Raw genomic sequence first — 12,653 nt, forward strand, 5'->3', positions numbered from 1 at the left:
ATGATATTTACATGAAACTTGCTTTAATGTCAACAAAATAGGTAGGCTGACAGTAAAAAGATTAAAAATATGTACCATATAAGCATTCATTTCAAAAAGAAAGAATAATAATATTAATATTAGATAAAGTAGGCTTTATCTGAGCAAAGAAACTTACTAGAGACAAAGTGATACATTACAAAATGTTAAAAGGATTATTCACCAGGAAGATAAGTGATTCTGAAGTTGTATATACCAAATAATAGAGTCTTATATACATAAAGGAAAAACTGAGACTGGAAAGGAGAGATAGCCTAATTCATAATTATTGTTAGGGCCTTCAATACTGCTCTTCAACAAATGACATAATTATTAGATAAAAAATCAGCAAATCAGAGAGCAGTTTCTATATACAAATATACATGACTCAAACATGATACTGTACAGACTGCTAAAATAAGGTAGCCAGAGCTTAACTGCCAACCTTCTTGTGGTGAATGTCCCAGGAAAATAGGCATTCACATGAGTTTGAAAAGGTTGAAACTGGAACTGCTGATTGGTCAGTATTGAATACATTTCTTAACTTTGTGGATGAGTTCAGCATGTAAAAGTCTACCTGAAATATCTGAGTTCATTCATGAGAAAACTCACACATGTCTGATTAACACAGTTTTTCAAAACATGAAATCTGACATGGCATTTAAAAAGTCACTTTTAGGTACACAGTTTCTCTTTAATAACTTCATCAGACCTCACATAATCAAGTGATACACTAATTCAAGCAAGAGAAATATACTTGACAATTTTAGAACTTGGGTACAAAGCAAAGTAATCCAAGAAGTAGTGAAAACTCACTGGCCTGGTTGTTAGGACACTTGTGTTCTGGTCATTGCTTCCCCCATTGACAGCTGTGTGATTTGGGGCAAGTCCCTTACCTCTCTGAGCTTTAATTTCTCATCTGACCTCAAACGGTTCTTTCCTGCTCTGAACCTTCAAGACAATGTGAGTCAATTTCATGCTTGTAAACAGGAAGAGTTCTTTGGCCTGGCAACTGAAAATGCACCATCAAAATTATCAAGAGAATTCTGCTCCTTTTGAGTGGGTCCAAGAAGGTTAATACAGACACTGCTTTCCACTGAGAAAGCAGACCTGGAGATCAGAGAGTAAGGTAGATCTGGATCAGGTTTCCCAACACAACAGCCAACATGGAAGGCCAGGAAAGTTCTCATAGGTTGGAAAAGAAAAAAAAAAAGGGTTCTGATGCCTTTCAGAGTTGGCTTGGTTTGGTGGGTGTAAACCCACGCATGGTTTCACCAAACAGACTTCAGATGGGAAGCTTTAATAAATGTTCTAGCTTTTAAAAAGCAGGGCAGTAACAATGACCTCTGAGAGAAACAAGTGCTGTTAGATGGGACAGAAATAACCCAATGGGTGAAACACTTCATTCTAATTCAGTTCTCAGCTGCTTGTACAGCAAATGGATGAGGGGCCCGAAGGATGCAAAGTCCACTAGATGAAAGATCCTAGTCTCCCTGAACCTGGCTTCAACTGGGCGTGACACACATCTAATTATTTCCAGAAACACCTACTTTTTATTAGGGAAAAGAGCCATTAGCAGACTGTGGGGGTGATATTGGTTCAGAGGCAGCAGGGCTTCTAGATAAATACAAACAGCTCTGGGTGATGAGAGCGGTAATAATCAGGAAATCCAAGGGTAAGAGAAACTTCCCCTGCCCCAGGCAGATATTAAGAAAACCACAATACCAGAACTGATCCATGCAGACAAAGTTTATTGGCATCTAGAATTTACCTGCTACCATAAACAGTGCTGCCTTCCCAGGTGGCTCAGTGGAAAAGAATCCGCCTACCAATGCAGGAGATGTGAGTTTGATCCTTGGGTTGGGAAGATCCCCTGGAGAAGGAAATGGCAACCCATTCCAGTATTCTTGCCTGGGAAATCCCATGGACAGAAGAGCCTGGCAGGCTACAGTCCATGAGGTCACAAAAGAGTCAGACACAACTTAGTGAGTAAACAACAACAAATAAAAAGTGCTGAGAACCCAGAGGTGTATCAGATACCCCGGGAGGAGCTCATATTCTGATTGGCTCCCCCAGAATTGCTGCAGAAAGAGGTAGCCCCCACTCAGCTGGGAATTTAATAATGGGACTGTTCACTAAAGGGTGGATGAAGCGAAGAGAGCCTGTAAGGGCTGTGGAGGTATAGATCATCTTTGAAAGGAATGAGCCAAATCGAAATGGCTCTATATATGTTAAGAGGGTAAGTGGAATACAGGTAAGTCCCACCAACTTGTCTTGAAGCTTAAAGGGACTGAGATTTACCAGTTAGTTTGCTTAGCATCATCAGCTGGAGGGCTTCCTCCCTTGTGCCAGAATGAAACCATAATCCTTCAACCTTTTCGCCATAACCTGAAGAATTCTGAGCTCCACGGCCCATAAGTCCCTCTCACCATTGTGCTACCTGCAGCCATCACTGTGAATGGTCTTCCACTAACCGTTCCATTGTAGTTGGCGCCATGGTATGCCTGGGAGTGGGTGTGCGTCTGTGAGAGTGTGGGACTTCACTCCAGTCTCTTTACAGGCTAGCCCTCTTCCACTACTCCTTTAGCCCAGTAGACATCCTGGCTTTAGGAAGCAAGACAATCAGCATTTCTTAGGGAACTAACCAACACCCCAGTGGAAGCCACTGTCTGACCAGCTCAAGGTCACCTAGTAGATGCAAGCCCAGGTTTGAGTCCCTGCCCTTTGCACTTCATCATTCTGAGACTGGCCTAGGAATGGGTCATCATTTCTGTCAGACAAAACTGTTCCCTGTGTTGGTGGCCATGACAACTTTGTTCGGGGAGATTACAGTAATTCTTACTTTCTCCTGCACAACCTCCAGAGTCTCCTCTGCTTTAGTCAATGCATTCATCTTTAACTCTGTCTTCTGTATATTTAGAATGACGGAATAATTTGCAGGCTAATTTAGGCTCCATTAGGACGCTATGGCTGCCTCTATTACAGTACTTATCACATCATCCTATAATTTTTTGTTTACATATCTGTCTCTGCCACTTGACTGTGAGTTCCTACAGGGATTAGCCTGTGTCTTCCTCACTGTAGTATTTTACCTCCTCCCCAGAAGCCAGAAGCTGAGCATTTTGAATGTAGTAGGTTTTTAATGAATGAAACAGCTTTATAGTAAGGTTCAATAGACAACGGGCTTTCCTTGTGGCTCAGCTGGTAAAAAATCTGCCTACAGTGCGGGAGACCTGGGTTCGTTCCCTGGATTGGGATGATCCCCTGGAGAAGGGAAAGGCTGCCCACTCCAGTATTCTGGCCTAGAGAATTCATTAGACAAGCACATCTGGTATGCACATATTCATTTATTCAACAGATATTTATTAAGTTCTTACTGTGTGCTTAGCACTATGCTAAGCTCTAGGAATCAAAACATACCACCTGTATGTGTTTGAGAGATAATGGAACATTAAAACAATTCCTAATTGCTATAGATCGTGTTTCTCCAAAATTCATGAGTTGAAATCTCAACCCCAAAGTGATGCTATGGGGAGGTGGTATGAAGGTGATTACATCATGAGGCTGGAGCACTGGTGAAGGATTGGAGTCGCTACAAATGAGGCCCCAGAGAAGTGCTGGCCCCTTCCCACACGTGGGCAATGTGACTTCTGGGAAACAAGCTCTCATCAGACAGGATCTACCGGCATCTTGGCCTTGGACTTACTTCCCGGCCTCCAAAGCTGAGATAAATGTTTCTTTGTTGATAAGCCACTCCGACTGCGGTATTTTTGTTACAACACTAAGGTACTAATTATCATGCAATTTGCAGAGACGCACAGGGTATTGAGGAAGACTGGAAGTGGCTATTCAACATGGCCTGGTTGAGGAGAGGCTCAGGTAAGGGTTCTAAGAGAAGGAAACTGCTGATCTGCATTTTAGAAAATGGTTATGGGATACCAAGTCAAAGGCATGTTGGGAGGAGGCCACCAGGGAGAAGAAACAGTAAGAGTAGGGGCACGGGACCTGATACAGCCGGGTGTGATTGGAAACTCTGCCAATTCGGTGTTGTAGGAGGAGCATTGAGTATGAGACAAGAGTGAGGCAGGAAAGAGCATCAGAGCTAGGTGAGAGGGGCCACTTCATCAAGTTATGGGACTTGGATATTATTCTATTAATGATACTGACACAGTAAAGGGACCTGAGTAGGGGAGAGATGTTGTAAGGTTGGCGTTTTAGGTTGAATCCCTCCCTGACCGTGTGAAGAACACAGTTGGGGGATGAGACTAGAATTAGGAAAACCAGTTAGAAGAGTGTTGCCGTAGTCCTGGAAAGACATGAAGAAGACTTGAACTCGGGTAGTTGTAGAAGAAATGGAAAGAAGAGGACTCAAGCTGGATTTGGAAGATGAGCTTGGCATCTTGAGAGAGAGGAAACGAGGAGGACTCCCAGGAAGAAAATGGGTCCATACTCATAGAGATTGAGTGAATAGTCAGGTTTGGGGCAGGGTAATGAATTCATTTTATACATCTTGAATTTGGGGTGCATCCAACTTATTGAAGGAATATTCAACATGTAGTCGAAGATATGTTTGAAGCTTGATGGGGATGGGTAGAGGGTTGGGACTAGAGGTAGAAAATTTTGGTCATAAGCTAGAAAGCAGTGGTAGAGACCAAGATGGTGGCAAAATCACCACAGTCACTACATAGTGTGAGTCAGACAAAGGGCTGGACCAGCTCCCTGGGAAACACCAGGGAGATTGAGGTCTTTGTCTCCTCTCTTTTCCCAATATTTCTTCAAATCCTTACCCATCTGCAGACCTGTGCTTGAGATTTTGTATAAAGAGATAAAAGTCCCTCAATCTATGATGATGCTTACTAGGAATCTACCCTGGGAGACAGCACAGGGACCCACACGTGCACCAAGTTTTAAGACATATCTGATCCTTTCCTGAGAGAATTTTCTGATGGAAGAAGTAGAGGATTAAAGCAGGCTTAATGGGAAATAGAGAAATATTGCAAAGGGAGTCTGAGGGTGTACAGAGCAAGTATGGTTCCTCTGTGGTCAGGCAGGATGGCTCAGATGGTAAAGAATCCACCTGCCATGAGGGAGGCCTGGGTTCGATTCCTGAATTGGGAAGATTCCCCAGAGAAGGAAATGGCTACTCATTCCAGTATTCTGGCCTGGAGAATCCCCATGGACAGAGGAGCCTGGTGGGCTACCGTTCATGGGGTCGCAGACTTGGACACGACTGAGCAACTTTCACCTCACTCTGGTTAGGGTTCAGACTGCAACTCAACCTGCCTCTTACTTTCTGTTGAATGCATTCAGCTTGGGCTTCACTTTTCTCATCTGAAAATGAGGATTACAATAGAACATACTTCATAGTAGTGTTTAGAGTGTTAAATGAGTTAATATGCACAAAGCACTTGGAACAATACCTCCCACATGGTAAGTACTGTATTAGGTGATAGTGTTATACACAGCGTTAACTTAGGCTGTGAACCTGTGTATGGGGTTTTATATCTCGCATTTCCCAGACTATCCTTTCCTTTGGGAATGGTTCCAATGCAGACCCTATACTGTTGGCTGAGGCTTGCTCTTCCCTCGTGGTTAGCACCTCATGTTTGGGATCCAGTGATCCCAGGAGGTCCGTTTCCTTGTGTTCTGTGCTCCAGGTCCAGCCTGCTGTTCTTTCCCCTAGTACCTGTGAGCTCTGGTTAAATCCCCGAGCACCACCCACTCCAGACTCACTAACCGCAGCAGAACCACTTCCCTTAGGGATCTGCTCAGAACCCTCGGAGCCAGTTGCCCGGGGGAAGCGAGCTGGTGAGGTCACAAGGTAGATGCTTCCAGACCTCTCTGAGGTCCCCTCTGTCGGGCCTGTGGCAGGGCCCCGTTCTGAAAACTGCCCCGTCTAAGCATATTTTGTCCACTCCAAGACAACGCAGAGACCCTTATTCCCTTCCAGCGGTGTCCGAACCCAGGTATGTGGGGGTCACGGCCACATGTCTCTTCCTGGTTCTCTGGCTACAGACCTCTTGCTCTACTTCTTCCCTCCCAGGGACTAGAAATGCTTTTGCAAATGAAGTGTGTGGGACAGCTCTCAGTAACTCTTGTTTCTCTAGGATACAGATAAAAATCTTGGGGGTGGGGCCAGTGGGGAGGCAGGTAAAACCCTGGGGCTGATCAATAGAGGATCAAAGGTTACTTCAGATTTCAGAGGGCCTCAGAGACCTTCGGAGCAAGATTACAACACCCTTCCCACGTCTAGTTACTCCCCTCTGTGCTAAACGTACCCGCAATCTCTTCCACCAGGTCTGTCAACCTCATTCTCGTTCTCTCCTGATATATTACGGCAACTTCTTCATGCTGTCCCAAAGGAAAGGGTAGAAAAGAGAATATACGGCCATGAGGGTATTTCACTAGACTTGACTTACTGATGAGGTCATTTAATCATGCCCCACCCTAGTCAAATAGTGCAAAGGGCACTTCTTGCATTGCTCCCTGCCCTCTTCAAAGTCTAAATGCTGAAATTCACAAGCAAAGCGGCAGATTCCCTGCTATTTTCTAAATGAAGGCATCTGAGACTCAGCAATAATCCTGTCCCCCATGTTTATCAGGACAGGAGCCTATGAGGGAAGCAAAACCTAGCTGTGTTGGAGTTGTCAGTCCCAGAGGGGTGTGTTTTACGGCGCTCCGTCTCCGGCCTGCCCTAGGACTTCAGCTGTGACAAGGACTCTGGAAGGAAGCTGCTCACAGCTCTCTGCTCAGACCTAGCCATGACAAGGATGTCTACGTGTGTATACCACTTGTTTGTCTTGAGCTGGTATATCTTCCTCAACTTTTATATCTCACAAGAAGGACAGGATCCGCGGAAATCCCAAATCTTTCTAAATGGGGGACAATGGAAGTACCTAACATTCCTTAATCTGGTAAGTACGCATCAGGAAGCAAGCTATTTATCTCTAATATCTGTGCCTTTGATTTTATCTAGTAGAAAATTCCATTATCTTTCTTCTTCATAGTTTGTGAGTTTGGGCATTCTCTTTTACTTGGCAATTTGCTCTGAGAAACCCACTTTGGGAGTTATCCATAGCTACCTCTGTGCTGGCTAATTGTGAAACGCTTTTTAAATTCTTTTTAAAAGAATCTTATCTCTTTTTGTAAAAAATTATTAAAAATTGTTATTTTTTTAAAAAGTTTAACTGGAGGATAATTGTTTTACAATGTTGTGTTGGGTTCTGCCATACAACAGCTGAAATTAGATACCAGTCAGTGAGTCAGCTCAGTTGCTTAGTCATGTTCACTCTTTGTGACCCCATGGACTTCAGCACGCCAGGCCTTCCTGTCCATCACCAACTCCCGGAGCTTACTTAGACTCATGTCCATTGAGTCCTTGATGCTATCCAACCATCTCATCTTCTTTCATCCCTTTCTCCTCCTGCCTTCAATCTTTCAAAGCATCAGGGTCTTTTCAAATGAGTCAGCTCTTCGCATCAGGTGGCCAAAATATTGGAGTTTCAGCTTCAACATCAGTCCTTCCAATGAACATTCAGGACTGATTTTCTTTAGGATGGACTGGTTGGATCTCCTTGCAGTCCAAGGGACTCTCAAGAGTCTTCTCCAACACCACAGTTCAAAAGCATCAATTCTTCAGCACTCAGCTTTCTTCACAGTCCAACTCTCACATCCATACATGACCACTGGAAAAACCATAGCCTTGACTAGATGGACCTTTGTTGGCAAAGTGATGTCCCTGCTTTTTAATATGCTGTCTATGTTGGTCATAACTTTTCTTCCAAGGAGTAAGTGTCTTTTAATTTCATGGCTGCAGTCACCATCTGCAGTGATTTTGGAGCCCCAAAAATAGTCTGCCACTGTTTCCACTGTTTCTCCATCTATTTGCCATGAAGTGATGGGACCGGATGCCATGTCTCTGGGATCAGATATATGTATACATATATCCCCTCCCTCTTGAACCTGCCTCCCACTCCCCTCTGTATCACCCTTCTAGGTCATCACAGAGCTCTGGGCTGAGCTCCCTGTGTTATAGAGCAGCTTCCCACTAGCTATCTGTTTGACAGCTGATAATGTATATGTTTCAATGCCACTGTCTCAATTCGTCCCACCCACTCCTTTCCCCGCTGTGCTCACAAGTCCTTGCCCCAATTTGATGTTTTTTTCTCCTCCGCTCAAGCTCCCTCATGAATATGCATGTTCCCTTAGCTTAAAACTTCCCCAATTTTGCTATTTGGGGAGACACTACTTGAGGAGAGATCCCCAGTGTTCTCCTTATTTGCTGCAGGTAATAAATCCTTCCTTCTCGGGGGAAAAATAAAAAAAAAAAAAAAAAGAATTTTACCTTGAAGTGCTTTCAGATGAGCCCAAACGAGGAACTAAAGTCATGGTTTCATGGTTTCATTATGACATTGACAACATATGCAGAAGAGATTTTGAACTTTGCTTGGGGGAGTCTGTGAGGGAAGGCAGAGTGGCGTATGTTGCGTAGGAAGTGCAATTTCCAGTGGAGGAATAATGCCATTTTACAGCACAACCAGACTAACAGATTTATCTAAGAAAAGCAAATACATTTTGCCACGTTCAGATCCCACTTCAATGTTTTTATAGGCTCAGGCACCATCATAAAGGACAAATCACCCAACCAAATGGCAAATGCACATTTTCAACCATCCGCAAACCAATCACGTCGCTTCCTCCTTTCTTCTCTTCCTAGCCCAGCTGACCACAATGGGATGAATGAGATGATGACGTATAAGTGAACGGGAGAAAAATAGATTTCTAAAAAACATTTGGGGAATACGTAAAATTATTTTTAGAGTTAAAAGCTAAGAATGCTGTATCCTTTGGGGATGCTAATTTAAGTTTTGAAATTTTTTAACCTAAATGTAGGGTGCAATATAAGTATCTGATTCCAGTTCTTTGGTATCATAATCCAGGCAGAAGTAATGCATGGTAAGAAAAAAAAAAAAAAATGACTCTCTGTAATGCTAAGGAGAGGAAATTCAGAAAGCTCAGTTCACAGAGACCTGGAATTTCAGCTTCCTCCTCACTGGTAATCTGACTTTGAGACCTCAAATTTGAGATTTGAGCTCTGTGTGCATGCTAAGCCGATTCAGTCAAGTCCAACTCTTTGCAAACCTATGGACTATAGCCCACCAGGCTCCTCTGTCCTTGGGATTCTCCAGGCAAGAGTACTGGAGTGGGTTGCCATGCCCCCATCCAGGGGATCTTCCCGACCCAGGGATCAAACCATTGTCCCCTGCATTACAGGCGGGCTCTTTACCGCTACTGCCACCTGGGAAGCCTGAGTAGAGCTCTGCCGTGCTTGAAAAATGGCAAAGTGACTGCCTGTTTCCATCACAGAATTTTATGAAAACAAGTAAACAGGAAACAATAACAAGAAATGATTTTGTGGAATTAGAATAATACAGCAAAAGTCTCAGCTTTCTGTATCTATTTGCTTTATATTAAGAATGGTCAATGTAAAGGGAGCAGGGTCAGCCAGCACTGATGATCTAATCAAATCTAAATTCTAGTTTGGCTGTCCTATCTCACTCTCAGTTCAGTTCAGTCGCTCAGTCGTGTCCGACTCTTTGTGACCCCATGGACTGCAGCACGCCAGGCTTCCCTGTCCATCACCAACTCCCGGAGCTTGCTCACACTCATGTCCATCGAATTGGCGATGCCATCCAACCATCTCATCCTCCGTCATCCCCTTCTCCTCCTGCCTTCAGTCTTTCCCAGCATCAGGGTCTTTTCAAGTGAGTCAGTTCTTCACATCAGGTAGCCAAACAAAGTATTGGAGTTTCAGCTTCAGCATCAGTCCTTCCAATGAACATTCAGGACTGATTTCCTTTAGGATGGACTGGTTGGATCTCCTTGTAGTCTAAGGGACTCTCAAGAGTCTTCTCCAACACCACAGTTCAAAAGCATCAATTCTTCGGCACTCAGCTTTCACTCTAAGCGTGGCTAAGAGCGGATTCATCACCTACTCCCTCAAACCAGTTACTGACCTCTAGCTCAGTTACATGTCCCAGAGCCATCACATTTCCAAGAATGGAGAAAGACACTCATCTGTCAAAGACATATTTCCTAGTGCTAATTCCCTGAGTATAACAAAAGGAAGACTTTTCTGCATTCTTGAACAGTATAGTCTCTTTGGACGTCTTTGGGCACTTTGAAATGGGCAGAGAGGGGCTGACCTGTGGCTGTTTTCCTTTTTGTTAGCTGTCATCTTGAAAGTGTAACTTCATGAAGCATTTTCCAATTGATAAAGATGGGTTAAAAATGTTTTTAGAGGATTAATTTAAGGTCCGATTTTAAATATGTGACTTCATGTTTGAGCCATGTATGAGTAATGAGCCACCAAATCCTATGTTGTGCCTCTTGCTAGGGTCTCCCCTTCTTCCCGAGTCGTATCGCCCCTCTCACTGCTGCTGCTGCTGCTGCTATGTCGCTTCAGTCGTGTCCGACTCTGTGCGACCCCATAGACAGCAGCCCACCAGGCTCCCCCGTCCCTGGGATTCTCCAGGCAAGAACACTGGAGTGGGTTGCCATTTCCTTCTCCAATGCATGCAAGTGAAAAGTGAAAGTGAAGGCGCTCAGTCGTGTCCAACTCTTCATGATCCCATGGACTGCAGCCTACCAGGCTCCTCCGTCCATGAGATTTTCCAGGCAAGAGTCCTGGAGTGGATGCCATTGCCTTCTCCGCCCTCTCACTGTAGGTGCTTATTAATTGGTACCTAGATGACCAGATCATCTCTTCACTGTCCTCTCACTATCAGTCCAACCATCCATCACTCAGATTTCAGATTAATCTTCCCAACAAATGGTTTTGGTTTTATTTTGTTTCCAGCATCGTAAGCCTGATTGAGAAGTGTGGTCAGCTATTCAAGAAACTAGAGTGGCTCCCTCCTACCTCACAGGATCAATCAAAAGTCCTGATCTAGGAGCTCACCTGCCTACTTCGCTCTCTTTCTGGCGCTCCCCTCCCCAGTAGGGCTGGTCCATTCTCCAGGAAGCCCTGTGTCTTCTCCAGTGTTGGTCCCCAGGCTTTCTGCAGTCACTGCTCTATCCACAGTCACGCCATCCTTGAACGAAAGGCCCACCTGCTTCTCCACCACGATGATGCTTTCCCAGACCACCTGAAATCTCAGATCCTCCTTAAAAATCTCTGCTGAGTCACTTTGTTTTTTCCACATTTGTTTTTTCCTTTCCCTGAGTTTTTCCAGCATCTGTTAGTCTCTGCTTATTCATGTATTGTTTGCACGTCTCCACCCACATGTGATTCTTAACATTTCAATCAATTTGTAAATAGCTCTAGAACAGGCATTTGATCTCTGAAGTCTTCACCAGCCATAACATTCTATGATTCTACATTGTATTTGCTATAGTGATGGGCACAGATTATCCCTGTAATAAAAACTCGGTGCGTTCGTATATTGACTGGACTTGACCTCAGACTTTTCTGCATTCCTGAGCAGTACAGACTCTTCGAACACCTTCAGGCCCTTCAAATGGGCAGAGAGGGGCTGACCTGTGGCTGTTTCATTTTTGTTAGGTGTCATCTTGAAAGTGTGACTTAATGAAGCATTTTCCAATTGATAAAGATGGGTTGAATATGTTTTAGAGGATTAATTTAAGGTCAGACTTCAAATATGTGACTTCACGTGAAATACTGGGCCTTAAAATTTCTAGTTCTTGAGGTCTTAAAGGATTGTGTCTCCTAACGATTAGTGTTAGCAAATGACTAATTAACTAATGGTTGCATTTATAAAGTCACGGAGGTCTCATAAGTTACTATAACACTCTTGAATCTATTTTACGTAAATTTACTGAAGTCAGTACCCCATCCTGCTTCCAGGAAATTTACACCCTTCCCCTTTAAATGAGACTTCCCAGGTGGCTTGTTATTGGTAAAGAACTGCCTGCCAATTCAGGAGACATGAGAGATGCGGGTTCGATCCCTGGGTCAGGAAGATCCCCTGGAGGAGGGCACAGCGACCCACTCCAGTATTCTTGCCTGGAGAGTCCCATGGACAGAGGAGCCTTGTGGGCTACAGTCCATGCGGTCGCAAAGAGTCAGACAGGACTGAAGCGACTTAGCATGCATGCACTCCTTTAGACAGCCTTAATTTCTAATGGGCTGAATATCCATTATGGACCCTGAGGACAAAGTCCAACTTAATACAAGTCAGCATTCTAAGAGTGTCCCATTTCTTTCTGAGGCCACCTCAGGGGACTCAAAGGATTGATGCCTGGGGCGTGAGGTGATTTGTGGGGATTCCACAGAGAACTGGTCACCATGACCGATTCCTGCCTGGTGCCTAAGGAGAGGAGAGGAAGGAGAGAGACGTGAGTCTCCAAGGGAGTAAACCGACCCCAGGGAAGAGGCAGCCAATTCTCCGTGTAGTGGGAAGGCAGGGTGGCCTGGTGGTTATCTGCATGAGCTCTAGGATCATGGGCTCTGTGGGTGGTTCCTCAGTTCTAGCAGTCCTGACCCCGGGCTGGGTATTTCTTTGTCTTTTACTCCCAAATCTGTCAGACAGAAATAAAAATAGTGCTTAGCCACAGACTGACTCTGAGGGACAAAGGACCTGATATGAGGGAAGCGCCCAGAATGGCGTTAAGCA

General features: G+C 44.4%; 1 protein-coding gene across 2 annotated transcripts in view; it reads left to right on the top strand.

The window, feature by feature from the left end:
- The first annotated feature begins 6,333 nt into the window (after nt 1-6,333).
- The window catches only part of LOC122697598 (androgen dependent TFPI regulating protein), a 66,691-nt gene continuing 60,371 nt past the window's right edge, over nt 6,334-12,653 (top strand). Inside the window, exon 1 of one of the 2 annotated variants that reach the window (XM_043908547.1) lies at nt 6,334-6,932. In XM_043908547.1, coding sequence (XP_043764482.1) covers nt 6,780-6,932 — 153 coding nt within the window. In that variant the 5' untranslated portion in view covers nt 6,334-6,779. The remainder of the gene's footprint in view (nt 6,933-12,653) is intronic. The other variant, XM_043908546.1, reaches the window with a different exon arrangement.

The sequence above is a fragment of the Cervus elaphus genome, chromosome 7 (genome assembly GCF_910594005.1).
Source record: "Cervus elaphus chromosome 7, mCerEla1.1, whole genome shotgun sequence".
Taxonomy (NCBI): Eukaryota; Metazoa; Chordata; class Mammalia; order Artiodactyla; family Cervidae; genus Cervus; species Cervus elaphus.